General features: G+C 44.5%; 1 protein-coding gene across 1 annotated transcript; it reads right to left on the bottom strand.

Annotated features, from left to right (window-relative positions):
* Positions 1 to 164: 164 nt before the first annotated feature.
* Positions 165 to 26,980, bottom strand: SLC16A14 (solute carrier family 16 member 14). Its single transcript, XM_049768915.1, is given in 9 exon segments — positions 165 to 248; positions 250 to 288; positions 290 to 318; positions 3,659 to 3,707; positions 3,709 to 3,918; positions 3,920 to 4,629; positions 15,545 to 15,688; positions 19,252 to 19,523; positions 26,930 to 26,980. Coding segments are annotated over 8 exon segments (1,524 nt in total). The 5' UTR covers positions 19,511 to 19,523; positions 26,930 to 26,980.

The following is a 26,980-nucleotide window of genomic DNA, read 5'->3' as shown; positions in this document are numbered from 1 at the left end:
AGACACAGTGCTGCATTCAGCTGATGCTGAGACCGTGGGTATAACCAATGACATACCAGTCACTGCTCAGAGTTGCTTTCAAACGACGTGTCCTGGTCCTCCCACCAGCAGCCACGGAGGTAGATGCGAGCACAGATCACTCTTACACAGAACATGATGCTACATTAGATGTGGATACCATCCAGTATTTTTTCTGGATTGTTTTGTGAGAATTTGAATGCATGCTGAATGAGTAAAAAGAGTATTCCCTACCAGGTACAGTAAACCACATATGTAGAAAGAGAAATCCGTATTTTTGTGTGATGTCATAAATCCACCCTGCAAAAAGAGGAAAACAATTCATTGACAATAATGCAATTGGTGAAAAGAAAAGACTTTTTTTTTTTTTTTTAGGGGGAGCCACAATCCAGCAGCACTCAGGGTTACTCCTGGCTCTGAGCTCAGAAATTGCTCCTCCCGTCTCCCCCCAAAAAAGAAAAAAAATAAAAGAAATTGCTCTGGTAGACTTGGGGGGGACCATATGGGGTGTCAAGGATCGAACTGTGTTGGTTCCAGGTTGGCAACATGCAAGGCAAATGCCCTACCTGCTATGTTATCACTCTGGTCTCAAGAACTCAGAGAGATAGCACAGTGGGTAGGGCATTTGCTTTTAAATATGGCCAAATCAGGACAGACCCTAGCTCGATTCGTGGCATCCCATATGGTTTCCGAGCCTGCAGGAGCAATTTCTGAGCACAGAACCAGGAATAACCCCTGAGCACCCCTGAGTGTGACTCAATGCCCCCAAAAAGAAAAAAACTTCTTATACACTATGCAAGTTTCTACAACAATATACTGATAGTATTTACTGATAATACTGGTAAGTATTGAATGGTTCATTTGGTCAGCATTCTGTATGACTGGCACTAGCTGGGTTTTTTCTCTTAAGTCACTGGGATCCCATCTCAGATTTGAGAAGATCAAGATCTCAGGCTAATTCTGAGACTGATTCAGAGCCTGGGAAGTCATAAAGTGAATTTCATAGTTTCCTGCCACGCCCAAATATTTTATAAAACCCCAAAACTCTTCCTAAGAGGTAACAAGGCTATATCAATAGACTGGTGTGGAAGAATTGGCTCTCACTCATTCTGACCATACTTGAGGTAGTATCTGTTCTAAAATAGAACAATATACTCATATGTTTTATAAATTCCCATGTACAGCTCGCAAAACTCTGGAATTTATCTTTATAATTCTTGACTTGTTCAGAGACACAGTTTCCAGCGCTTATTAAATGATCTGCTCTTTCAAATAATACTCGATCATTATAACCTAATTTTCAGTTTCCCTGGATTCTAATCTGATGCTTCTTTCAATTCCCAGCACCCCAATGGCTTACCAAGCACTGAGCCAAAGATTAGTCTCTGTAGTGACACTGGGTGTGACTTCAAAACAAAATACACACTATATCTATACATCTCTCTATATATACACCAGTTAAATTAGCAAATGACATCATGGTTTTTAGGCCTTTATATAATCACCATTTCAAATGTCAAAGAAGTTAAGATATGAAAATGGCCTCAAAATTATGAAATAGGATTTTCAACCTTAGTGAATGATTGCAAGAGTCAGTCATGCTCATAGTTTGCACATAGCCAACCATGTGAATGAGAAGTTCTCTATAAAAAATTTACTGGGGCCAGAGAGATAGTACAGTTGGTAGGATTTTGACTTGCATACTATAAGGTACCCCAAACACTGCTAGGATTGATCTCTGAGAGAGAACTAGCAGTAATCCCTCAGCATAGCCAGGTGTGGCCCCAAAAGAGATTAAAAACCTTTTTTTAAAAAAACAAAATAATATTACCAATATTTTAAGTGTATTTTCTCTTGGGCCTCGACTCTGCATTTGTGGAGGTCTTTACTAATATTTCTCTTTTTCATTCTTTTTTAGTTGTTGTTGGGGGAGAATACCCAGTGGTGCTCCAGGGCTGTTTCTGGCAGGGTTCATAGATCATATGAATTATAGGTGATCAGAATGGGGCCAGCCCCATAGGCAATTTAAGTGCCTTAACTCTTTTTTTTTTTAGGTCATGCTTGGCAGTGCTCAGAAATCGCTCCTGGCAGGCCGGGGGGGACCATATGGGATGCCAGAATTCGAACCACTGTCCTTCTGTATGCAAGGCAAACACTATCTCCATGCTATCTCTCTGGCATGCCTTAACTCAGGGGTCTCACACTCGCGGCCCGCGGGCTGCTTATGGCCCTTCGTACAACATTTGTGGCCCTGCCCTAGAGGAATCTTTTTTTTTTTTATTTTGTTTTGTTTTAGTTGTTTGGGTCACACACCCCAATGTTCAAGGCTTACTACTGACTTTGCACTCAAGGATCACCCTGACTTTGTCTCCTGCGGCCCCCCAGGTAAACTGAGTTTGAGACCCCTGCTAACTCTTGTGCTTTCTCTTGTTCTTAAGTTGCTTCACTACATCTTTGTAGCTTTTTGCTTCCTAAAAGGTATTCTTGCAGAACAAAGGACATGAAGGGGCCAGATGTGTAGGTGGTGGGGGGGGGAGACATGTGATGGACAGGAGAGAGGAGGGTTCTATGCTCTCATGGAGTGAGGTTTATTTTGGGCCATTTCTAACTAGCATCTCAGAGTCCTTACAGGCTCTCAGCTGTATGTGTCATCTGTGAATCTCATTGTTTTTGGCTTCTACCATGATACATTATGGGTGGAGGGAAGACCTGGTCCCCAGGACCCTGAGTCTGGCCTCTGGGGGGTCTACTTGCCATAGCACAGAGAAAGTGATAGGAGACATGATGGGATTAGTAGTTCATGCAAGCAGGTGGACTCCAAAATGTAAAAGGCAAGGAGAGAAATCTGTACTGTTTGGGACCAGTAAGATTGTGATGGATTATTACAAGAAGAAGCCATTATAGGTCTGGAATTAACTGCAGACTGGCCTCTGCGGGCCTATATAGTGTATTCAAAATCTTGGGCCATGCCACCTTAGAGCCCTGAGTCCAGGCCAGGTGAGTAGCAAGGTTGAGGCACTTGCCTGCATGCGGACTAATCCAGGATCTCATGGTCTCCATAAGCATAATTGGGAGTAGTCCCTGAGAACTGGGTATGCTCCAGAATCCAAGAGTCTTTCTCTGAGAGGAAAAACCAGGTACTCAACAATAACAGAGCTGGCAACTAGCAAGTCTTCCAATCCCTTGGTGGCAGAAAATCAGAGAAGCTGGGGAAAGCTTGGCTCCATTCAGAGCTTCTGCCTGATCCATGGTCCCTGTCATAGTCCCCACTATCTCTATTCTCATGGTCCCCCATCTATTTATCTTACAATCTGGTTACTTTATTCTGCAAGATTAGAATCAATATCTCATATTTATTTCTACATGGATGAGGAACCTGGAAGCAAGCACACAAACTTCTCTGTTTATGGGTCACACCTGATAGCTCTCAGGGGGTTCCTTCCTATTTGGATTTCCCAAATAGGTGCTCAGGAAATCACACAGTGATTCAAAGTTTGATAAGGGGTCAAACCTGATCTCCCCTATGCATAGCTCATGTGCTCCAGCCCTTTGAGGCCCCTTCCAGTCCACCCAACTCTCAGTCATTATGAACTTGAGACCATTCAAGAGTACATGCCCCCCATGTCCCTGTCTGGCTCACCTGCAAAAGGCGGCCCCAGCAAGGCTGAGATGCCATTGGCGCAGATGATTGATGCCGTAAGCACTGGCCAGGTGCTCGATACCCACCAGATCTTCGGTGACCACAGGCATGAGGGAGAAGTAACCGCTGGAGAAGCCGATGAGTGCACAGATGACAGCCAGGCCAGCATAGGTGTGCATGAGTGGCAGCATGAAGATGCTGAGGACCAGGGTGAGGTTGGCCAGCAGGAAGACGTTCCAGGCGCTGATGTAGGGCAGGTCAGGCCACGAGGCCCAAGATGACCTTCCCGAAAATGTGGACGATGGCGATGATGGACGTCAGTGGAAATGCATCGTTCTGCTCTGACAGGTGGTACAAGTTGACGACCTCAGGCAGGTGGATGAAGGGGATGACAAAACTGCTATAAGCGAACAGAGCCCAGAAGACGAAGGCCACAAACACGCGATTGGTGAAGAGAGAAGTGGTGCCAAAGTAGCCCGAGTGCCAGTCCCGAAAGCCCTTCCTGATCTGCAGGGTCAGCTGGCTCAGGGACTTCAATACCCCGAAGGTGAACATATTCTTTTGGGGTTCAGCCTGCTCCTGGCCCACAGGGACCTCTTCGATCCCAGGGATATCCTCTTCCTCCTTTTCATCTGCTCCAGACTGAGGTCCATGAGGGGCCTGGACTGATTGAACAGAGGTAGCTGGGAGCACCTTTTTCTCTCTGGCTCTGGAAGTGTTTTCCCCTCTCCCAGCCGAGAGTGGCCTCATGAGCGCCCCGCAAACGCAGAGATTCAGGGAGACGGCTCCTTGGATGAACATGGCATTTCGCCAGCCATACTCGGCGCACAAGTACTTGAGTAGAAGTGTCATCAGGAAAGTCCCAAAGCCTGTTCCCGTGGTGCTGAGGCCCTGGGCCAGGGCACGGCGCTTCTGAAAGTACCGGCCCACCATGACCACGGCGGGCAAGTAGACCATGCCGCTGCCCAGGCCTGTGTGGGGTGAAGGGAGGACAAAAACAGGCCAGGTCAGATATATTGTGCTTTCAACCTGCAGCTTCTCAAAGTCATCTCTACATTTCAGGGGTATCTGAAGATAGGATAGATGTGCGGGGGTATCTGAAGGTAGGATAGGTATGTTGTGGGTATCTGAAGGTAGGATATGTGTGCAGGGGATGTCTGGTGGTAGGATGTCTGTGCGGAGTTATCTGAGGTAGGATGGGGTTTGCAGGGGTCTGGTGGTAGGACAGGTAGGAGGGGTGTCCTGAAAGTAGGATATGTGTGAGGGGGGTAGCTGATAGTAGAATGGGTATAGCAGGGTGTCTGATGGTAGGATAGATGTGAAGGGATGTCTGGTGGATAGGATGGGTGAGATTATTTGAAGGCAGGATGGATTATGTGGGGTTATCTAATTGTAGGATGGGTATGCTGGGGATCTGGTGGCAGAGGGAGTGAGGCGGGGTGTCTGATGGTAGGATTGTGGGGGGTCTCAGATGTTAGGATGGGCATGTAGGGTTCTGGTGGTAGGATGGGTGTACAGAGTGTCTGAAAGTAGGATGGGTCTATTGGGTATGCAATGCTGATTTGGTGGGGGTATCTGGTCATACAATGGGTATGCTGAGGTATCTGGTATAAGATGGGAATGGGGGTATTGTGGTAAGATGGGTGGGGGTTATCTGATGGTAGAGCAGGTATGTCTGATGATAGGATAGATGTGTAGGGGTGTCTGATGAAAGAATTGGTAGTGTGAGTATCTGATGGCATGATGGGTGTGCAGAGGTAACTGGTGATAGAATGGGTGGTGGGGTGTCTGGTGGTAGGATGGGTGTATGAGGGTGCTTATGATAAGATGTGTATGTGGGGGTGTCTGATGATCTGATGGGTGTGCAGGATTGTCTGATAGTATTATGGGTCTGTGGGGGTGTCAGATGGTAGGATGATTATGTGGAGGTATCTGGAAATATGATGAAAATGTGAAGGGTATCAGTGATAGATGGGTATACGGTGTGTGCTGATGTAGGATGGAAATGCATGTATGTCTGATAGTGGGATAGATGTTGGAGGTATTAATGTTAGATCTTGTGTGCAGCAGTGTCTGATATTGGCTAGGTGTGTGGGATGTCAGGTTATGAGTGTGAAGGGTGTCTGAAGGTTAGGATGGTTGTAGTGGAGGTATCTGATGGTGGGATGGGTGTGTGGGGAATAATGGTAGAATGGTGAGCACGGGGAATCTGGTGGAGGGATGGGTATGTGGGCTACCTGAACGATAGAAGCAATTTTTTGGTTTATCTGGTGGTAGGATGATGAGTGGTGGTATCTGGTTTTAGAGTTGTTATGTGGGGTGTCTGATGGTAGGTAGCATGGTTATGTGGTGGGGGTCTGATATTAGGATGGATGATCAAGGTGTCTGGTGGTAGGTTGTGTGTAAAAATGTATTCGGCTGCTAGGATGGGCATGTGGGAACATACGATAGCATGGAGTGCTGAGGTGTCTGATGGAAGGCTGGGTATGTGTGGTGGTCTGATGGTAGTCTGGGTGTCTGGTGATAGGATGAGTGAGCTGGGGTATCTGATGCTAGAATGGTTATGTGGGGTGTCTGATAATAAGACGGGTGTCCAGTGGTATCTTATGGTAGGATGGGTGTGCAGAGGTGTATCATTGTGTGATGCATGTGTGGGAATGTCTGGTGGTAGGATGCTGTGATGGTTATCTGAAGGTTAGGATGGGTTTACAGGGTGTATAATGGAAGGATAAGTTTCTAGAGTGTCTGATGGTAGCATGGGTAATGTAAGGTATCTGAAGGTGCGTGTGAGTATCTAGTAGTAGGAAGAATATGCGGGGGTATCTGGGTGGTGTGTGAGTATACAGGAATGTTGTGATGATAGGATGGGTATGCAGGGGTATCTGATGATAGGATGGTATTTGGGGTTACCTAGTGGTAGGAGGAGTATCCAGGTCATCTGATGGTAGAGCTGGTATGCGGGGGTGTCTGACAGTAGGATGGGTTTGCTAAGGTGTCCTATGGTAGGATGGCTGTGTGGATTGTCTGAAGATAGGATTGGTGTGTAGGGTTATCTGGTGGTAGGATGGTTGTGTGGTGGTGTCTGATGGTAGGCTTGATTGCTGGGATATATGATGGTAGGATGGGTTTGAGGGGTTGTCTGCTGGTAAGATGGGTCTGCAGAGGAATTTGATAGTACAACAGGTCAGCTATAGTCTCTACATTTCTCTCTGCTCAGTGTCCAACAGTGATGCTGTAGGTCCCTTGGTCATTAGACACCAGGAGGTCCTGGTGGGGCAGGGCTATGCCCACCACTTCACCCTGGGAGTATCTGGCATTTTCCAAAATGCTGCCTGTGCTAGTGACCAGTTGTGAGAATGAATGGATTGAGAAGGGTCTATGGTACATACAAACAGCACAAAATACCAAGGAAAACGTTGAGTTTTTTTTTTTAAACAAAGGGATAAACAGCAGGTCCACGTCATTTATAGAATGGGTCAATATGTTTATATATGAACTGGAAGCGTAAAGAGATATACCCATAAATGTACTCAAAAATAGACATAGGATCAGAGTGAGACACATTAGGAAAGATGCTTGCCTTACACATGGCTCACCCAGGTTCAAACCTTGACATCTATCTGGTCACCTGGACATTTATATGGTTACTGGCCACAAAGCCAGGAGTAACCCTGAACACTGCTAGGTGGTCCAAAACAAAACAAAAACCATGAATGCATGCCTGTGTGTGTGCACGCACACACACAGACACACACACACAGCCAGAGAGATAGTACAGTAGGAAAGGTACTTGCTTAGCAGGAGGATGGACCGAGGTTCAATCACCGCCACCTCATATTATTCCTTGACTTCTGCCAAGAGTGATCTCTAAGCAGAGTCAGAAGCCCTGAGCACTGCTGGGTGTGGCCCCAACCATACACACACACACACACACACACACACACACACACACATATATATATATATATATATATATATTTTTTTTTTTTTTTGGTGTTTTTGGGCCATACCCGGTGACGCTCAGAGATACTCCTGGCTATACACTCAGAAATCGCACCTGGCTTGGGGGACCATATGGGACACTTGGAGGATTGAACTGCAGTCCATCCTAGGTCAGCTGTGTGCAAGTCAAATGCCCTACCCTCTGTGTCACTGCTCTGGCCCCAATATTATATATTATTTATATATTTACATATATTCTTGTATTATATATATAGCTGCTACATGTCTAAACCACAAGTGGTGATTTTTTTCTCTGATTTTTTACTTGTACCTTTCTTAGAAAGTTAGAAGTCTCTGATTTATTCTGTCAAAAGGACAATCAATGTATGGTGGGATCTGAATGTTAGGGGAAGGAAGTATGAGGAATTCTATTTTCTTCTCACTTTTGTCATGAAGTTCAATTGCTTTAAACAATAAAACCTATTAAAATTAAGCCACACGAAATAGAATGCTAGCCCAGAGGTTATAGGTTGTAGGTTGTAGGCTGTATATTTAACTTCTGGTTTACAGAGAAAAAACCATGTAATATGATTACCCTCCAACCCCATTTGGACCTGGGGTAATTAGATGACAGTTTGATAGAAGGGTCCTGTGACCATTAATGCTCCTCTAAGATGAAACATTTCAAAGCTGCAGAAATACTTGCCTTTGGAGTAATCATACCTGCAAATAAGGTAACAAGGACCAAAGACTGAGTCATGTGATGTGTCTGCTGTGTTACAGATGGAATCTAACCAAAAATTCTCCAAAAGACTTGCTAAAGGTGATGTCTGCCTCATAAATAAAAGTGTTTGTACTTCACAGAGAATAAAGTGCTTTCCAAAACTCTGCTCCAGGTAACCAGAATTTAGGTGGAAAATCAGAATCCACTTCAGAACCTTGTTCCCTTTGCAATATTTCACTCAGAAACTGGTTCCTTTGTGATACTCTACTGCCCTTTTCCATAGGGGGTTCATCACCGCATAAACCTTCTCCAGACTTTGAAAATAAATTTAGAGAAGCAATCTTGGAAGACCATAGGGCAGTGAGCTGTATAACAATTGACAGAATCCAACAATGGGTCACCTCTTGTCTTTTAGGCCCCTGGTTTTAATAGTCATCAGGCAGCTACTCAGCAATGGGCATGAGAAAGAACAGGCCCAATCTCAGTTCAGTGACTGGCATGAGAGAGTATGTAAAGAATGATGCCCAAGAAAGTGCTGTCCTACTATTTACCATAGCAAGACTCTGAAAACAACCAAGATGCCCTTCAACAGATGATAATGGCTAAAGAAGCTGTGGTACATATACATAATAGAATATTATGAAGTCGTCAGGAGAGATGAAGTCACAAAATTTTCCTATACATGGATGCACATGGAATCTATTATGCTGAGTGAAATAAGTCAGAGGGAGAGAGAAAGACGCAAAACAATCTCACTCATCTATGGGTTTTAAGAACAATGAAAGAAATTCTTACAATAATTTTCAGAGACAAAAGAGAGGAGGGCTGGAAGTTCCAGCTCACTTCATGAAGCTCACCACAAAGAGTGATGAGTGTAGTTAGAGAAATAACTACATTGAGAACTCTCCTAAACAATGAGAATAAATGAGGGAAGTAGAAAGCCTGTCTAGAGTACAGGCGGGGGTGGGGTGGGGAGGGGGGAGATTTGGGACATTGGGATGGGAATGTTGCATTGGTGAAGGGGGGATGTTCTTTACATGACTGAAACCCAACCAATAATCATGTTTTTTAATCAAGGTGTTTAAATAAAGATATTAAAATTTTTTTCTGAAGGAGAAAAAAAAAAGAAAGTGGGCTATTGGTGTTTGTTGTTGGGTATTTTAAAATCTCTTTATTTTTCCTTCCCTTTCCTTGCAATAAATTTGTTGAGGAAACTGGGTCATTTGCCCTGGGACATTTATCATAACTTGGATTTTACTGATGGCACACAAATGATTTATTTTGAGTATGTTGATTTGTCACTGACAATGACCAACAGCCTGAATCACATGTGCTTGTACACTACAGCCAAATAAAATGACTAGAAAAGGAGCATGAGAGAAACTCAACAGACTGTGTATGCAGGAGGCCCAGGTTTCATCTCTGCCACCAGATGGTCCCGCAAGCACAGAGCTGGGAGTAGCCCTGAACCTGCTGGTTGTGGATCCCAAAACAAAACAAAAAATATTGTTTAGAAACAGAATGATTAAAAAATACACAGCATGGTATTGGAATAAAGACAGACCCTCAGATCAGTGGAATAGGCTTGAGTACTCAGAGAATGTTCCTCAGACATATAACCACCTAGTTTTTGATAAAGGAGCAAGAAATCCTAAATGGAGCAAGGAAAGCCTATTCAACAAGTGGTGTTGACACAACTGGTTAGCCACTTGCAAAAAAGTGAACTCAGACCCCCAGCTAACACCATGTACAAAGGTAAAATCCAAATGGATTAAAGGACCTTGATATCAGATCTGAAACTATAAGGTATATAGAACAACATGTAGGTGAAACACTCCAGGACATTGAGACTAAAGGCATCTTTAAGGATGAGACAGCACTTTCCAAACAAGTGGAAGCAGAGATAAACAGATGGGACTATATTAAGCTGAGAAGCTTCTGCATCTCAAAGGAGATAGTGCCCAGAATACAAAGGCCACCCACTGAGTGGGAGCAATTATTCACCCAATACTCATCAGATTAAAGGACTAAAATCCAAATTTACAAGGTACTGACAGAACTATACAAGAAAAAAAACATCTAACCCCATCAAAAAATGGGGAAAAGAAATGAACAGACACTTTAAAAAAGAAGAAAGGCGGGCCCGGAGAAATAGCACAGCAGTGTTTGCCTTCCAAGCAGCCGATCCAGGACCTAAGGTGGTTGGTTCGAATCCCGGTGTCCCATATGGTCCCCTGTGCCTGCCAGGAGCTATTTCTGAGCAGACAGCCAGGAGTAACCCCTGAGCACTGCCGGGTGTGGCCCAAAAACAAAAAACAAAAACAAAAACAAAAAAGAGGATGCTCAACATCACTAATCATCAGGGAGATGCAAATCAAAACTACTATGAGGTACCACCTCACGCCACTGAGATTGGCACACATCACAAAAAAGGAAAACAAGCAGTGTTGGCGGGGATGTGGAGAGAAAGGAACTCTTTTTCACTGCTGGTGGGAATGCCATCTAGTACAACCTTTATGGAAAGCGATATGGAAATTCCTTCACAAACTGGAAATTGAGCTTCCATACGATCCAGCTATACCCACTCCTAGGAATATACCTGAGGAACACAAAAATACAATACAAAAATCCCTTCCTTACACCTATATTCATTGCAGTGCTATTTACAATAGCCAGACTCTGGAAACAACCAAGATGCCCTTAAACAGATGAGTGGCTAAAGAAACTGTGGTACATATACACAATGGAATACTATGCAGCCGTCAGGAGAGATGAAGTCATGAAATTTTCCTATACATGGATGTACATGGAATTTATTATGCTGAGTGAAGTAAGTCAGAGGGAGAGAGAAAGATGCAGAATGGGTTTTAAGAAAAATGAAAGACATTTTTAACAGTATCTCAGAGACAAGAGAGATGAGGGCTAGAAGGTGCAGCTCATGACATGAAGCTCATCACATAGAGTGATGAGTGCAGTTGGAGAGATGACTACACTGAAAACTGTCATAACAATGTGAATGAATGAGGGAAGTAGAAAGCCTGTCTCGAGTACAGGTGTGTGGGGGTTGGGCAGGAGGGAGATCTGGGAAATTGGTGGTGGGAATGTTGCACTGGTGAAGGGGGGTGTTCTTTACATGACTGTAATCATACAACTATAATCATATTTGTAATCACAGTGTTTAAATAAAGATAATTATAAAAAAATACAGCAGTAGCCTAGATTAAGGGGTGTGCATTTGAGATCTGAATGCTAAATGTTCTCATGAGTGAGAAAAAATAAGCCCAGGGTCAGGATTGAAGATTGACTAGCAGACTACCCACCCTTCTACAACCACTACTTGAGCTTGCAGGGCAGGGGAGGGGCAGAAAGCAAGGCCAATAAGGCAAGCAAGGGCAGTTAGGGGCCCCTCCACTCTGTATTTGGAAGTTGAGGAGGGAGGCAGGACAATTTGTCCAACCTCTCTCAAGGGCAGAGGAGGTGCTAGAGGAGAAGCCCAGTTCAGGAAAGGGAGTTCTCAAGACCAGGAATTCTGGGTTAAGGCAGGCAGCAGTGAGAAATACACACAACCAACTTTTGGTCATTGATCCCTGCAACTTCCCCTTTTCCATCCTTATTCAGAAGGAGCAGAATTGGCAATCAGCTTCAATATGCCTCACCCATGCCAGCCCAGGAGCACTTCGCATCTGTAATAAGTGAATGTGATTGGATTTTCCATGTAGAGACATTTATTTTCAGACTCTGGGTTTTTCCTGTACGTAGAGAAGGAGTGGACTACGAGATAAAGGTATATGTATATTTGAGTCTTTGAGTGGATTATCAGCGGGGTACGCTTGTATACAGTTAATATATTCTTCAAGCTTTAAAACAGATTTCATATGGTTGCCTACAATTCTAGTTATTAACAAGTGTCAGTAGATAAACAATGATAGCAGTGTAATGATTATATAATAGATGAATGCAGTATAATAATTAGAAAAAAATTAAAATAAGCTTTCTATGACTCTAAAACAACAGCAAAGGATTGGGTATGTAGTTCAAATGGTGAGCACAGACTGACCAAGTGTGAGGTTCTGGGTTGGAGGCCACTACTGCATATATGCACCAGGTACTGCTTAAATGCTGCAGGCCCTTGAGTACAGCTGAGTGCCCTCCCCCCAAAGGTAAAAGTATAAAGGAAAAATCAATAAAGAGTGAAAATGTAGAAGAGTAGGAACAAAAAACCAGAGGGTAGGGCATTTGCCTTGCACAAGGCAGACCCATGCTTGATCTCTGGCATCCCATATGGTCCCCTCAGACTGTGAGGAGCAACTTCTGAGTGCAGAGCCAAGAATAAACCCCTGAGCACTGCTGGGTATGGCCCCCAAACAAAAACAAACAAAATAAAAGGACACTTGCTTCACTCCAGTCTCCTGAGTTTCTTCCTGTTTCTTGAAATCCATAAGCATTTGCCAAACAAGTAAGTAAATGGGCACATAAATGAAAGATGGAGATACTATAAAGGGGCTCAATAAATAATTAACTGTCCATTAACAATTTCATTTAGGCAAGGAATGTAGCAATAGAAACCTTGAGAAGGGAAAGAGATAGAAGGGCTCAGCATAAACATAACATGTGTGTAAGGTGAGGGTTTGAAACTTGGTACACAAGGTTCCTCAAACACTGCAGCTAGAAACTCTTGAGCAATAAACCAAGAACCCTTATGAACTTCTGGGTATGGCTCAAGTTCCACCCCCCCAAAAAAAATCCCTAAATGATAATAATGTTGTCTTGTTTTTTAGGATCAAGCCGTTTTTCAGATAATGTAACATCACCAGATTAGATTCTAAGGGCCCCCAAGTGTCTTCCCAGTGACTCTTGAGTAGAACAAGGACTAAAATATCAAATCCTAGTTCCATTTATTGAACTGCAATATTTCTCATACATATACACAGGAGAAATATCTTAAATTGTTCTAAGAATTATCACGAGGGGCCTGAGCCATAGAAGAGTGGATAAGGTGCTTGCCTTGCATACTGCCAACTGGGGTTCAGTCCCAGGCACCCCATTTGGCCCCCTGATGACTGTCAGGAGTGATCCCTGTGTGCAGAACCATGATTTTGAATTAGAGAGATGTACAGTGGGTATTGCACATGCCTTGTGTGCAGCTGAGTTCAATCCCTGACACCACCTATAAAATATGCTTTGAAGGGGCCAGAGCGGTGGCACAAGCAATAAGGCCTCTGCCTTGTGTGTGCTAGCCTAGGATGGATTGCAGTTCGACCCCCGACATCCCATATGGTCCCCCAAGTCAGGAGCGATTTCTGAGTGCATAGCCAGGAGTAACCCCTGAGCATCACTGGGTGTGGCCCAAAAACAACAACAAAAAATGCTTTGAGGTTATTTCATAGTTGTATGTGCTCTCCCTTGCCCCAAAGAGCTATTATCAGACCCTTTGATGATTTTCAAACTACACTCAAAAATATGGTTGTGTGTATTGATAAATGTACAGTCGAGAATTGACTTGTCAAGTTATATGAACAGTAGTTATGTTTATTCACGATCTCCTATTAGAAGTATATACTTTAGCTTACAATATAAAAACTGATATCTAAATATGTGCTATTATATGAGCACTTTATTATGTGTTGAGCATCATAATTTTTTGTTTATTTTGCTTTGGGATTATACCTGACAGTAATCATGGGACCATATGGGATACCTGGGCTTGAATGTAGGTTGGCTACATATAAGATAAATGCCCTACCTGCTGTATTATCTCTTTGCCTCCACCAATTTTTTTTAGGTAGATGATCTCATAAAACCATTCCAACAGACCCTGTAAATCAAGCACTCTTCATTATACCATTCTGCAGCTAAAGAACAAATGGATTTTGTGATGTTCCCCAAATACATGTACACAAAATGTAAGAGGGGAAAATTGACAATTCCAAACTCTGAGCAACCAGCAAATGTGCCATTCATTAGGGTGGCAATTCTAGGAGAAAAGGAAATTGTCTTGCATGTGGTTCCTTGAAATACAACTGTGCTGGTAAGAAATGACTTTTTGTTATTGTGGATTCTGCTACGTGTTGATAAAAGAAACAATGCCCAGGGAATGTGTTCAGCAGAGTGGATATACAAATTTCACTGCCTAGTGATAATTCCTACCAGTTCCCCAGGAGAGCCACTCTGCCCTCTGATTTTATACTTCTTAGTGTCTATGGGTGTGTGCGTGTGCGCGCGCACACACACACACAGGTTTTGCTACTATTTAATTAATTTGAATTGATTATGCTGTGATTCATGCACTATCCTGCAGTTATTAATGAAGAAAATGTTATTTCCTTAATATTTAGCCTAGTCACTCCAGTTGGAATAATTACAAGCCAGGCAATGGAAATTGAATCCACTCAGTTCCAAGAAGGAGGCAAATGGCAATTGTGAGCTTGTCTTCCCATCTTTCAAAGCATTTTTAACAACTTATGCTGAAAAGTATGTCCAGGGATATGGCTCAGTGGTAGAACGGTCAATCAATTAGGTAGAATAGATCAATCAGGTGTCTGGATCCCCTCTATCAAATGCCACCCGACCCCCAGCAATCAATGCTAGATATACTCCATCCCTGAACACTTCGGGGTATAGACCTTATATGTATATATGTATTTGTTTTGTTGTTGAATGGAGGCACATGGACCACACTTGGTAGTGCTAAGAGCTTACTCCTGGTAGGGCTTGAATGATCATATATGGTGTCAGAGATCAGACCTGGGCTGGCTGCATGCAAAGCCAAATTGCCTTACCCATTGTATTATCTTCCTCCTAATATATATGGAGAATTAATTAATTACTCAATTATAATGTATTAAATTATAAATAATAATTTATAATATATTACACACAGACAGAGGGAATAGAGTAGAGGGTGGAATCTGGGTAAAAACAAAGAGAGAAAAGGAGAAAAATAATGTTTTTGTTTTGGTGCCATACTCGGCAGCAGTGTTCAGAATTTATTCTTGGCTCTGCACTCAGGAATTACTCCTGGCAGGTTTGAGAGATCATATAGGATGTTAGGAATCGAACCCTGAGTCAAAAGGATGCAAGGCATTTGCCCTTCCCAATGTACAATTTCTCTGGCCAAAAAGGAGAAAAACATGTCAACGAGTCTCTTTTCTTGGAATTCAATTTGTTGCTCAAATGCCCCACAGAAACATTTAGAATCAAGCTGAAGTTTGTGTGCTTACCCGCTGCCACTCCAAAGGTAACAAAGAGATAGTGCACGCTGGCTGCGTAGGCGCTCAGCACCCAGCCCAGGGAATTCACCAGGCCTCCGATGATGGCTGTGCGGCGGCAGCCACAGGTGCTAATGAACAAGCCAATGAAAGGTCCTGTTATGGAACATCAAAAAGAGGTGACGATGGCGTTTTCTTTCCATGCAATCTTATCAAGGCCGCAGAGGACCAAAAACCAAAACTGCCAGAGGCATTAAGTTAGAGAAACAAGAACCAGTTCTCTCTGCAGAAGACATCCGGAGTGCAGAGATGGATTTTATTTTACTGGAGAGCATGGGGTGGTGGGTTTTTAAAAGAAGGCAGACTTGAAATAGATTTTCCCCTCCTCTTCCCACCCCCCTCAAAAAATGAGTTCATTCTCTGGTCTGGAAGGAGGGCTCTTGGAACATGAATGCTGTCTGTGGATGCCTTTTAAAAGGCATTTGCCATCAGCCACCAACATCTGAAAACCAGAGAACTAAAAAACACCGGTGATGATCCAGAATATCTTTTCACAGTGGACCAGAGCCAGGACTGAGCAATAGCTGGTACATTTAGCTGCCTCACTCCAGCCTCTGGTTTGCTGCAGTCACCACCATTCCCTTTAGATGATATCTGCCCCACCCTGATCAAAAATGACTTATTTCAGTCTTTCTATGCACTTGAATCTTTTTGTTGGGGTTGTGAGGGGTCACACCTTGTGGTCCTTAGGGCTATTGCTACTCAAGTGACTATTTGGTACCTGGGATCCACACATTGAAACCAAAGACAATGCTCTAGTCCTTTGAGGGAATTCTCTTGGCCCACAGTTAAGTGGGTCCACAGCAATAGAAAAGTGGGTAGCATGTTTGCCTTGCATGCAGCTGACACAGGTTCAGTCCCCCAGCAGCATCTCATACAGTTCCCTGAGTACCTCCAGGAGTAATTCCTGAGTGCAGTGTCAGGAGTAACCCCTGAGCACTGCCAGGTGTGGCCCCAAAACCACTAAAAAAAAAAAAAAGGACACTGAATTAGGGTAAGAGAGATAATTCATGTGGAAAGTGAGAGTCTGTTCTCCACAATGGTTATCGAGCATTGCCAAGCGTACCCCTGATGGCTCCCAAACATAGCCAGGTTAAAAGAGTATTGAAAGCATATATTAATGATCCCTATTACATTATAGAAAGTAATTCAGTGAGTAGACATAAAAGACTTAATGTAGCAAATAAAATCTTTACAAATATAACATATAATATATTTTAAAATAAGTACATGAAGCTGAGAGATATAGTACAGAAACTAAAGCGCTTGTCTTAAGGTAGCATTCAGCTGACTTCAGTTCCATTCCTATCATCACAGGTCAAGTCCTGATTCCCTTTAGGAATGACCCTAAGCACAGAACCGGTGCTAGCATTGGCCCAACATCCCCCCACAAATAAAATAAACATCTGCTTTATCTAATGCAATGACCACATATATCGCTACTCATTCATTCAACATGGACCTCAGATAAGTAACTAAGAAAAAAAATATACTAATTCATTGGTCAACAGTCTTTTATGTTTTGAGGCTACACATGGGATGTGTAGGGGTTCCTCTGGCTCTATAATCATGAATTACTCTTGGTAGTACTCAGGGAATCTTATCAGGTACTGGGTAGCAAATCTGTGTCAGCACCTTGCAAGTCAAGTGCCCGACTCACTGTACTATCACACCAGCCTCTAAGGTTTGATTTTTCATGTGCTAAAAAAGGGCCCAGCCACCTGCTTTCCTGAACTTCTGCCTGTGTAATAAAACACAGTGATCAGTGGGGACCCCATTTATTTATTTTTTTGTACTAGATAGTGAGCCTGGAGGAGTTTTGGATCAAAGGGAAAGCATTATAACTTCTCTGAAAAAGGAGACATTTATAAAGGTTGATAAAGGAGACTGCCTTTGGGCACCAGAGAAAATGCACCACAAGCTGGTATTAATTATGGTATGCAACAGGGTAAAGCAGGAATGGGGTGCTCCCCCACTCAATGTGACCAATTGCTGTCCAGGAAGGAAGTCATATCTGCATTGTTCTGAATCTGTTCTGGGGTTGAACCAGTGTTGATGGCTGGAAACCCCTTGAGAGAAGTGCAAGACCCAAAGAAAGGAGATGTCCCAGAACCTAAGGAAGTGGGGGTAGATGGCAAAGCAGACCCTATTCCTGGATGAGATTCCCATGAATTAGAGGCTGTGCATGAGCACAGGGCAGGAAACACAGACACACACCAGTTTCTGGGTTTTTGCTGGCAACTCAGTGACTGAACAAAAAGCAGGTGAGCAAAAGTAACTCCTTCAAACTTCCACTTCTCTCTGAGGGGACCTCACTATGATTAAGGGTAAGACCCCTGGACACTACACCCCCCTGCCTTTCCCAGGCAACATTATGTTGCTGAGGGCCCATAGACGGACTTGAACTCAGGGGCCAGACAGCAGTCACAGAGACAGGGCTTACAAAAGCTCCTTCCATGATTCCTTCTGCTGTGGCATTACCACGGGCAATCTCCTTGGAGGTAAGTCGCTTTTTGCAGCTTCTCCCCTCCTCTGAGCTACTTGTTTTGTGGAGAAGAAAGATTTGGGCCACACCAAGTGGTGCTCTGGGATTGCAACTGGCCTCAGAGCTCAGGGATCACTCCTGGTGGTGTTTTGGGGACTATATTGTGGTGCCAGTGATCCAATCAGTGTTAGCCACAGTCAATTCGAGAATCTTTTTTTCTTTTTCGAGCCACACCCATTTGATGCTCAGGGGTTACTCCTGGCTAAGTGCTCAGAAATTGCCCCTGGCTTGGGGGGACCATATGGGACACTGGGGATCGAACCGTCATCCTTCCTTGGCTAGCACTTGCAAGGCAGACACCTTACCTTTAGCACCACCTCACCAGCCCCCAATTCTAGAATCTTAAACCCTATATTTCTCTTCCCTTCCATCCTGTTCATAAAACACAATCTCAGTTTTTAACAAGGCTGGTTTCAATGGAGCCAGTTCATTGAATGCAGATAAATGTGATTTGTCAACAATTCTCTCACGCTCTTTACTTAATTAAAACTATTTAACTTTAGAACTCATTTGCAGTAGTTCACGAAGGTAAACACACAACCATATACAATCCTGAAATCTAACACTTTGTTCTTGTTTTCTCTCCTTAGCACTACCACAACGATTGATGTCACTTGGTATCATCTAATAACATTGAATGTTGACCAAGATCAATAGACTCTGAATTGGATTCAAGCAATTAATTATTAATAGAAAATCAGTGGAAGAAGCACAAACTCCCTTTAAACACACCTATGCTTTTTATTGGGGGAGGGGCTGATTCGGACCACACCAGCGGAATCATAGGTGGTCCTGGGGAATCGAACCAAGCTTGGCTATACATAAGACAAATGCTTGATCTACTGTACTGTCTCTCCAGCCCCCGAATGGGGAGTTTTTGGTTACAAGGAACAGAATTCATTTGAAAAGAGGGAAAAAGCTCCAGCAAGGGATGGTAGTGGTGAAGGAATGCAATGGCCACAGAGGCATCTATCCCCAAACAATTGATAAGCTCCATTCTCAGTCATGTATCTGTGAGTGAGCATGGAAGCAGAAGACCCATCACAAGTTGAGCTGGCTCAATAGGGAAGCATCATGGGATGGTGTCTGGGTTTTAGGGAGCAGGGGAACGTACCCACAATGAGGGTGATGCCCATGCTGAGGGAGCTCACCCAGGCCGTGAGCCCGCGGCTCTGATGAAATTCCTCCAGCCACTCCATGTTGAGGACGCCCAAGGCCATCTGAGAGCCCATGACAAGGATATGCACAAAGAAAGAGGCAAGGACCATCATCCAGGCCCACCCGCCATCAATGTCTGGGTGGGTTTTCAGTGTCTTCTTGTTCTTAGAGTCATCTTCAAAATCATACCCAATATCTTCATGACTTGTGTACATTTTCCAAGGTTTCCTGAAACAAAGGACAATGAAAGAATGTCATGGCACATGGCCACAAATACCAGCTCCTGCTCTGGACAGTTAGTTCTACCTCCCCATGAGAGCCCAAGAGTCCCATCATTATCAGAGCTTTGGACACAGAGTTCTCATTACTGGGCTGAACTAAGGTCTCTTTTATGTTTGGTTGGTTTGATTTGATTTGTGTGTGTGGGTACATCTGGCAGTGCTTGGGTCTTACTCCTGCAGTGCTTGAGAACCATCAGGGTTGGCGGAATTGAACCTGGACTGGCAGTGTGCAAGGCAAGTACCCTCCCTGATGTACTATCACTTCAGCTCATGAACCAGGATTCTTCACTTTAGCACAGAACCAAGTACTTTTAGGATGAAATACCGCTGTATGTCTACAGTTCATTCAATATGTCAATATTACCACTTTTAAGGGGGGCAGGGGCTACTTAGCAATGGTCCAATGTCCTTTGAAGTAAGTTAGTACACTTTGGGGGATGAGGAGGATGTGGGTGTCTTTGGGGGCCTCCCTGCTCAGTGGCAGGGCACACTAAGGGGGAGGAAGCATGAGTGGAAGCAGGAGGAGCAGAGCCCTGCAGGCAATGCTATATGAGCCCAGCTGGAATGGACAGACACTGGATTGAACCCAGGAACAGGGCTATCAGTTCTCCCCGTTTTGGGGCTGGCATCAAGACAGAATTTTTAACAGAGAATGACTCAAACTTGGCCTGATTTCTCAGGATTCTGAAGTACCAGCAATTCAGTGTCATTATGTGATATTCTGGGGGGAAAGGTTGAGCAACAATACAAGCACATGTGCTGTTGATTTTTTGTTTGTTTGTTGGGTCGCACTTGGTGATGCTCATGGCTTACTGTCTTTACTCTCAGGGATCAATCTTACTGGTGCTTGGGGGCCATGGATTGAGCTCGGGTGCAACATATGCATGGGAAGCATTTGATGGTGTATATGTAATGTTGCTCCCACCCAAATGTGCGTCTTCATGTTAGTCATGCAAGCTACCAATCAGGCAGTAAAATTCATCTTTTCATTTCCAACTAGCATTGTCATACTTAAAGGAGGTAAGTGATGTTGCATGATACCCCTTCACGTGACAATATTGCAAACTACCGTGCCTAACGGAAAAAAGGGAGTGAGAAGGAATGAGAGATGGAGGAGGATGAAAGGATTAGAGGGAAATTGGACTATTGGTGGCAGGAAATATGCACTGGTGAAGAGATTAATGTTGCACATTTTATGACTGAAACTGAAGCTGAATCATGACTTTGTAACTGTGTATCTCATGATGATTCAATTGAACCAATTAATCAGTTATATCAACTATTAATTGTGGCTGGATCATTACTACAGTGGGTAGGGTGCTTGTCTTGCATGTGGCCAAGCTGGATTCAATCCTGGGCATCTCATATGGTCCCCAAGTACTGTAGAAGAAATTCCTGAGTATAGAGCTAGAGATAAGTCCTGAGCACTGTCAGGTATTACTAAAAAAAAAGGGGGGGGGAATTAGTATTACTGTTTTGGGGGCCAAACCTGTCACTGCTCATGGGTTATTCCTGGCTCTGTGTTCAGAAATCACACCTGCAAGGCTTAGGGACCATATGGGATATCAGAGATTGAACCCAGGTCAGCCACATGTAAGGCAAATGACCTATCCGCTGTGCTATCATTCCAGTCCCAGAAAAAGAAAACATTTTACTCTTTAAAAATGATTTTTCTAAACAACGTGTCCTTCTCTGGAGGCAAAATTCAGAGAAGGTCTAGCTTCTCTGTTGGAGAGCAAGTTCAGCATCAAGGAACTGTTGGTGCTCCTTCAGCCATTGGCTCTCTCAGGACATTCAGATTGTACCATGAGGACAGTGATTTGGTCACTTCTGTCACTCCTTTGAGCCTATGTGCAGAGCTAATTTTTGTGAAATTAAAAAAATTCTCAGAGTCTAAGATGCAGCAGGGGAAAAAGTCTTCTGGCTTGGATACTAATGTTTTCAGTGGACATGTCAAAGGCTAATTGAAGGGACAATTCTACAAAACATTCAACCAGTTCTCCCTCTTCCAAAGTATCAATAACTCCAACACAAGGGAAGTCTGAGAATTGTTCTGTGAGGTGGTTAATAGCACTAAGGATGGCTTCAGAAAGGATTCAAAGGACAGCTTGGTGATTGTCTTACACGCGGGTGTTAGTTACACAGTATTATGGAAAGAGACAAGTACTAATCCCTTCCATGGTAGTAGTGTTAAAAATGTGTACCCTGGACCAGAGAAATAATACTAGCAGGTAGAGCACTTGCCTTGCATGGAGCCAATCTAGATTCAATCCCTGGCACTACATATGGTGCCCGGAGTCCCACTAAAAGTGATCCCTGAGCACAGATGTCCAGAGCACATTCAGGTGAGGGCTCCCCCAACCCCCGAAAAGGGTATCTTGGCCAGAAAGACAGTACTGTTTAAGGAGCTTGTCATGTATGTAGCCAACCTAGGTTTAATCCCTTCTAGCACCACATGGTGCCCCAAACATTGCAGAGTGCAACTCTGAAGGCCCCTAGGTTTACCTGCTGTGACCCAGTAATCCCCAGTGCCATAATCTTAGTCTCTTGTGTTAAATCTCTCAGTTGGCTAATAATCCACAGTGGGGCCCTCAGGGCCTCCTCTGAATAAGTGTGTTTCTAGGGAAAAAAGAAGTAAGACAAAATTTGATGGATATTATTCTTTAGATGTCAGCTACATAAGTAATTTTCCTTCATTTTGATTGAGCTTCCAATAAAAACTGTTCTAAGGAAACACATGGACTTTATTATTACAAACAAGCAGAACTCTGCCTTTCACTCACTCTCCTGAACATCCTGGTTTCAGTCTCTTGCCCTGGTAGCTGAGTGGCTGTTCAAAACCACATCCTTTCCTGAGCTCTCAACAACAGAGAGGATGGCTTCAGAAAGGGTTCAAAGGACAGCTTGGTGATTTTCTTCTCTGCAGAGGGCAGGAACCAAGAGACAGAGCTCAGTTCTGTGTTTGGTTAATTTTTGGGTCATACACAATGGTACTCAGGGCTTTTGCTGGCTTCAGTGATCAAGAATCACTCCTGGGGCCGGTGTGGTGGCGCTAGAGGTAAGGTGTCTGCCTTGCCAGCACTAGCCTAGGACGGACCTCGGTTCGATCCCCAGGGTCCCATATGATCCCCCAAACCAGGAGCGACTTCTGAGCGTATAGCCAGAAGTAACCCCTGATCGTCACAGGGTGTGGCTTAAAAACAAAACAAACAAACAAAAAAATCACTCCTGGTAGGACTCAGAGGACCAAATGGAACGCCAGGGATATAAACCCTGGTTGGCTGCATGTAAGGCAAACGCTCTTCCTACTGCACTATTGCGCCAGTCTCTGCTCAGCTATATGTAATAAGATAAAACAATGCATTATGAAACCTATAGCCTAGAATGACTATAATTATAAAATATTTTATAGTACAAAGTTTTATAAAAGTTGTAATATATATTACGTTATAAAAGTTTTCACCCCTATGTTGCAACACTAACCGTTATTTCTGTTAATGAAAGAATGAATTATTTTATGGGATTACTAATACAGTCAACATGGAATGCTGTGACATTTACAGTTTGTTTCTATGTAAATGACATTGACAATGCATTCAAAGGACATGTGTCATCCCAGAGAAAACAACCAAGCACCATGGAATAAAAGTTTAAATGGACCAAGTTGAAGGCGATTGGAAGGGGGCAACACCAAATTTTGCCAAGTCCTCAAGGACACCCTTGAAGATCTACTATATAGTTCATCTATCTGTGTTTTATATTTAAGTCTCCTGAAAGTAAACTGCTGCTCTGAGGAGTCACAATTCACTCACTGTCAAAGCAACATAAAACAAATCTGACAATAGAAAAATCTCTCCCCCCCACCATCAAACTTGCTTTTAGCAGTTACATAAATCATCAGATACAAAATAATCATATGTACACCCATATACATATATATATATCTACATATCTATCATCAGTAGTGCTTACATACACTTGATTCTATGCCCCTGATCATTCTTGGGGGTCTGATATGGTGCTGGGGCCAGAGCCTCCTAGCTTGCTGGGGATTCAACTCATGGCCTTGCACATGCTAAGCCTGTGCTCAAAGCATTCCCTACAGCTCCAATCCTTTGAATATTTTCCCTTAATGCTTATTATAACGCCATGATTTACTAGGTTGTTCACAATACAGTCATTTCAGACATTACATATTCAAACAGTAATCCCACCATTAGTGTGACCTTCCTTTCACCAGTTTCTCCAATATCCTACCCACCCACCACCTGAGCTTGCCTTCATATAGGCACCAACAAGTTTACTTCATATCATTTGTTATAACAAATAAAATAAAATCGAATTATTTTAATAAATAAAATTAAATGAAAATTAAATTTTATTTTGAAAATAAAATGATCAAAACTTAGATGACCACAGATCAATTTAAAATGATTGTTCTATCTCTCCATGGTGTTACTAAAATCAATGTCCAAAGATTTGCTAGGCTGATTGGTGCTAGTTTAAGCCTTCTGTGTTTGTTCAGGCTCACTGAGCTTGGGAGATTTCTATGAAACTTTCCTTATCAGATTTCCTGGAATATTACTGGGCTGACACTCTAGGTTGTGATAGCGAACCTATGGCAAGCATGCCAGCTGTGGCATGCAAAAAGGCCTTGCAGCTGGCAATGTGGAAGGTCCTCAATTAATACATTTATAAAATTTATAAAGATTTTTTAGATACTAAAAATCTTACTAAGGTTTAATGGACATGCACTTTGAGGAAATTCTTTGGTTTTGTGCAGCAGTTTGGGCACTCAGGCTCAAAAAGGTTAGCCATCACTGCTCTAGGCCCATGATCCAAGATTTATACATCTCAAACAAATTTGGTGGCTTGGAAATCGGAAAAGGTCAGTCATGGAGCTGAGTCATTTCTGTGTGAGGATGAGGATGTAGGGGGTGGCGTTGGGCTCCTGTAGTTCATGCTCTCTTTCTGAGAAGGCCACAGAGGAATCCACCAGGACCAAGCTGCTTGGGAAATAAAGGGGGCCATTATTTTCCTTTGGAGCTTGTTGAAGGAGCTGGGGAATTTTAGAATGATCTAACTGCACTCTACCCCACTCCCTTGGGTTAGTGGGAGAACCAGGAGAGGTTTAGGAAACCCTCTTTCCCGTCCCAGTCCTCCTTCATCTCTGCCCCACAGATGTTCAGTGACCAGGCAGGTCAATGGGGTCTGTGAGGGTGGGGCCTCTGGAAACTTCCACAAACCACTACGTGATGGGAGGTAATTGTTTCACATTAGGGGCTCAGCTGGAGGTGAGGGATGCAAATAGGGAGATTAGAGAGGAAATGAGGGGCTGCAGGGAGGGAAGGAGCCAGCTACCTGTAGAAAGAACAAATTAGTGCTGCTGAGCACTTCGGCAATGCCAATGAGATTAAATCTTCCATAACTTTTCTCTGGCAAGACCTTTTATGATATTATTTTTGAAGGGGAAGCGAGTTATACTCCCCATGGCGCTCGTGGAGGCTGCTCCTGGCTCTGAATTGTATGTAGTGTCTCATACTCCGGGAACCACATAGTAATGCCAGGAATGCAAGCAGGGTCTGGGTGCAAGACAAGCGATGTCTCCTCTATTATTTCTCTGACTTCACAAGATGGGCGGGAAAGGAAGAAAGCTCTTATAAACCAGTTGTTCTGGGGCCAAAGAGATAGCACAGCAGGAGGGCATTTGTCTTGCCTGCGGCTGACCCAGGATGGACCTGAGTTTAATTACCAGCATCCCATATGATGCCTGCCAGGAGCGATTTTTGAGTACAGAGCCAGGAGTAACCCCTGAACACTGCCGGTGAAGTCCAAAAACCAACCAAACCAACAAAAATACCAACCAGTCGTTCATTTTCCATTTGGCTCCTGTGGTTGGCAGAACAAGCCAGAGGGCATCATAAGTGAGAAGCCAAAGAGGCCCGGGAAAACTCAACTGCCAACTGTTGGCTATGCATGACAAAGTGTGTTGGAGGGGTGCAAGCTGTACCTCTCCACAGAATTTGGTCCAGGAATACTTAGGCCCTTCAAGCCTTCGAGCACAGAAATCTTGGACCATTAAGGGCCCACTTGAGGACAACAGTCTGAAAAGGCCCAAGAGATCAAGGCTGGGGAGAAGGGGATGAGCTGGTGCAAAGCCCAAGAGGCAGGGAAACCCCCCAATCCTCTACGTTCATAGCTGCATTCGGGGGCACGAAAATGCCCAACCTGTCTTGGGTGGCGTGTCCATTGGTATTGCCTCATTTCACAGGTGAGGAAGTTGAGGCTGTTTATGGAATGAGGTTGGGGGGGGACGACAGGGAGAGTCTGAAGTGAAGTCACTTTGAGACTCTTAGACACACACACACACACACACACACATACACACACACACACACACACACACCAAGAGGAAAAATTTTCTAATCTCCAATAATACCCCGCGCTCATCCTCGCTAATGAGGACATTATAACTTTTTCGCGGAAACACCGGGGGCCAATTCTAATTAATCAGCAGAGTTGAGCCCTGAAAGTACCATCAAAGCGCCTTGACTGCCTTGTGACCCCAGATGCCCGCTCAGCTCCCATCCCGACCCCCTGCCCTATTGGACTCTTTGTCCTCCCCTGGAGGAGCCTGAATGGTCTGGGGTGGTGGCAGCTGGGAGTCCAGCCAGGGGACACCCTAGAAAGTCCCACCCCCAGTTCCCTGTACACCCTGTGCACCCCCAGATCCTTGTGCACACCCCAGATCCCTTGGCATCCGCAGCACCTGTGTACCCCAGATCCCTGTGCACCCCAGTTCCTATACCCCAGGATCCCTTTGCACCCCAGCACCTTTTGTATCCCCAGATCCCTGTGCACCCCAGCACTTGTGCACGCCCAGATCCCTGTGCACCCCAGTTCCTTATACCCCCCAGATCCCTTTGCACCCCAGCACCTTTTGTATCCCCAGATCCCTGTTGCACCCCAGCACCTTGTGCACGCCCAGATCCCTGTGCACCCAGTTCCTATACCCCCAGATCCCTGTGCACCCCCCAGCGCTCAGATCCTCCAGCTTCGCCTGGAGGCAAGGGGAGGCTTCGTGCACCCCCAAGTTCTGCACCCCTCCACCCGCCCCTAGACGGCCGAGCTCGAGCCCAGCAGGCGTCAGTCCCCCCAAAGGAGGGCGGCGCGGCGGGGTGCAACCACCCCTCCTAGTTGGCTCTTCCAGGGCTGTCCGCACCCTCTCGAGGATCTGGGGTGCAGCACCTCGCTTTTGCACGATCCCGCAGGTCTCCCCCAGGGCACGATCTCCGCGCACCCCCAACCCCGCGCGCCCGGGCCTGCGGAGCCTCGCGACCGCCGGACACTCACCGCGTGCAGCCCGCGGGGCTCCGGTCTTACTGGGCTCCCGGCCGGACCCCC

The sequence above is a fragment of the Suncus etruscus genome, chromosome 2 (assembly GCF_024139225.1).
Source record: "Suncus etruscus isolate mSunEtr1 chromosome 2, mSunEtr1.pri.cur, whole genome shotgun sequence".
In the NCBI taxonomy this organism is placed as follows: domain Eukaryota; kingdom Metazoa; phylum Chordata; class Mammalia; order Eulipotyphla; family Soricidae; genus Suncus; species Suncus etruscus.
Note: the sequence above shows the minus strand (reverse complement) of the source record. Positions and strands in the feature narration are given on the sequence as shown.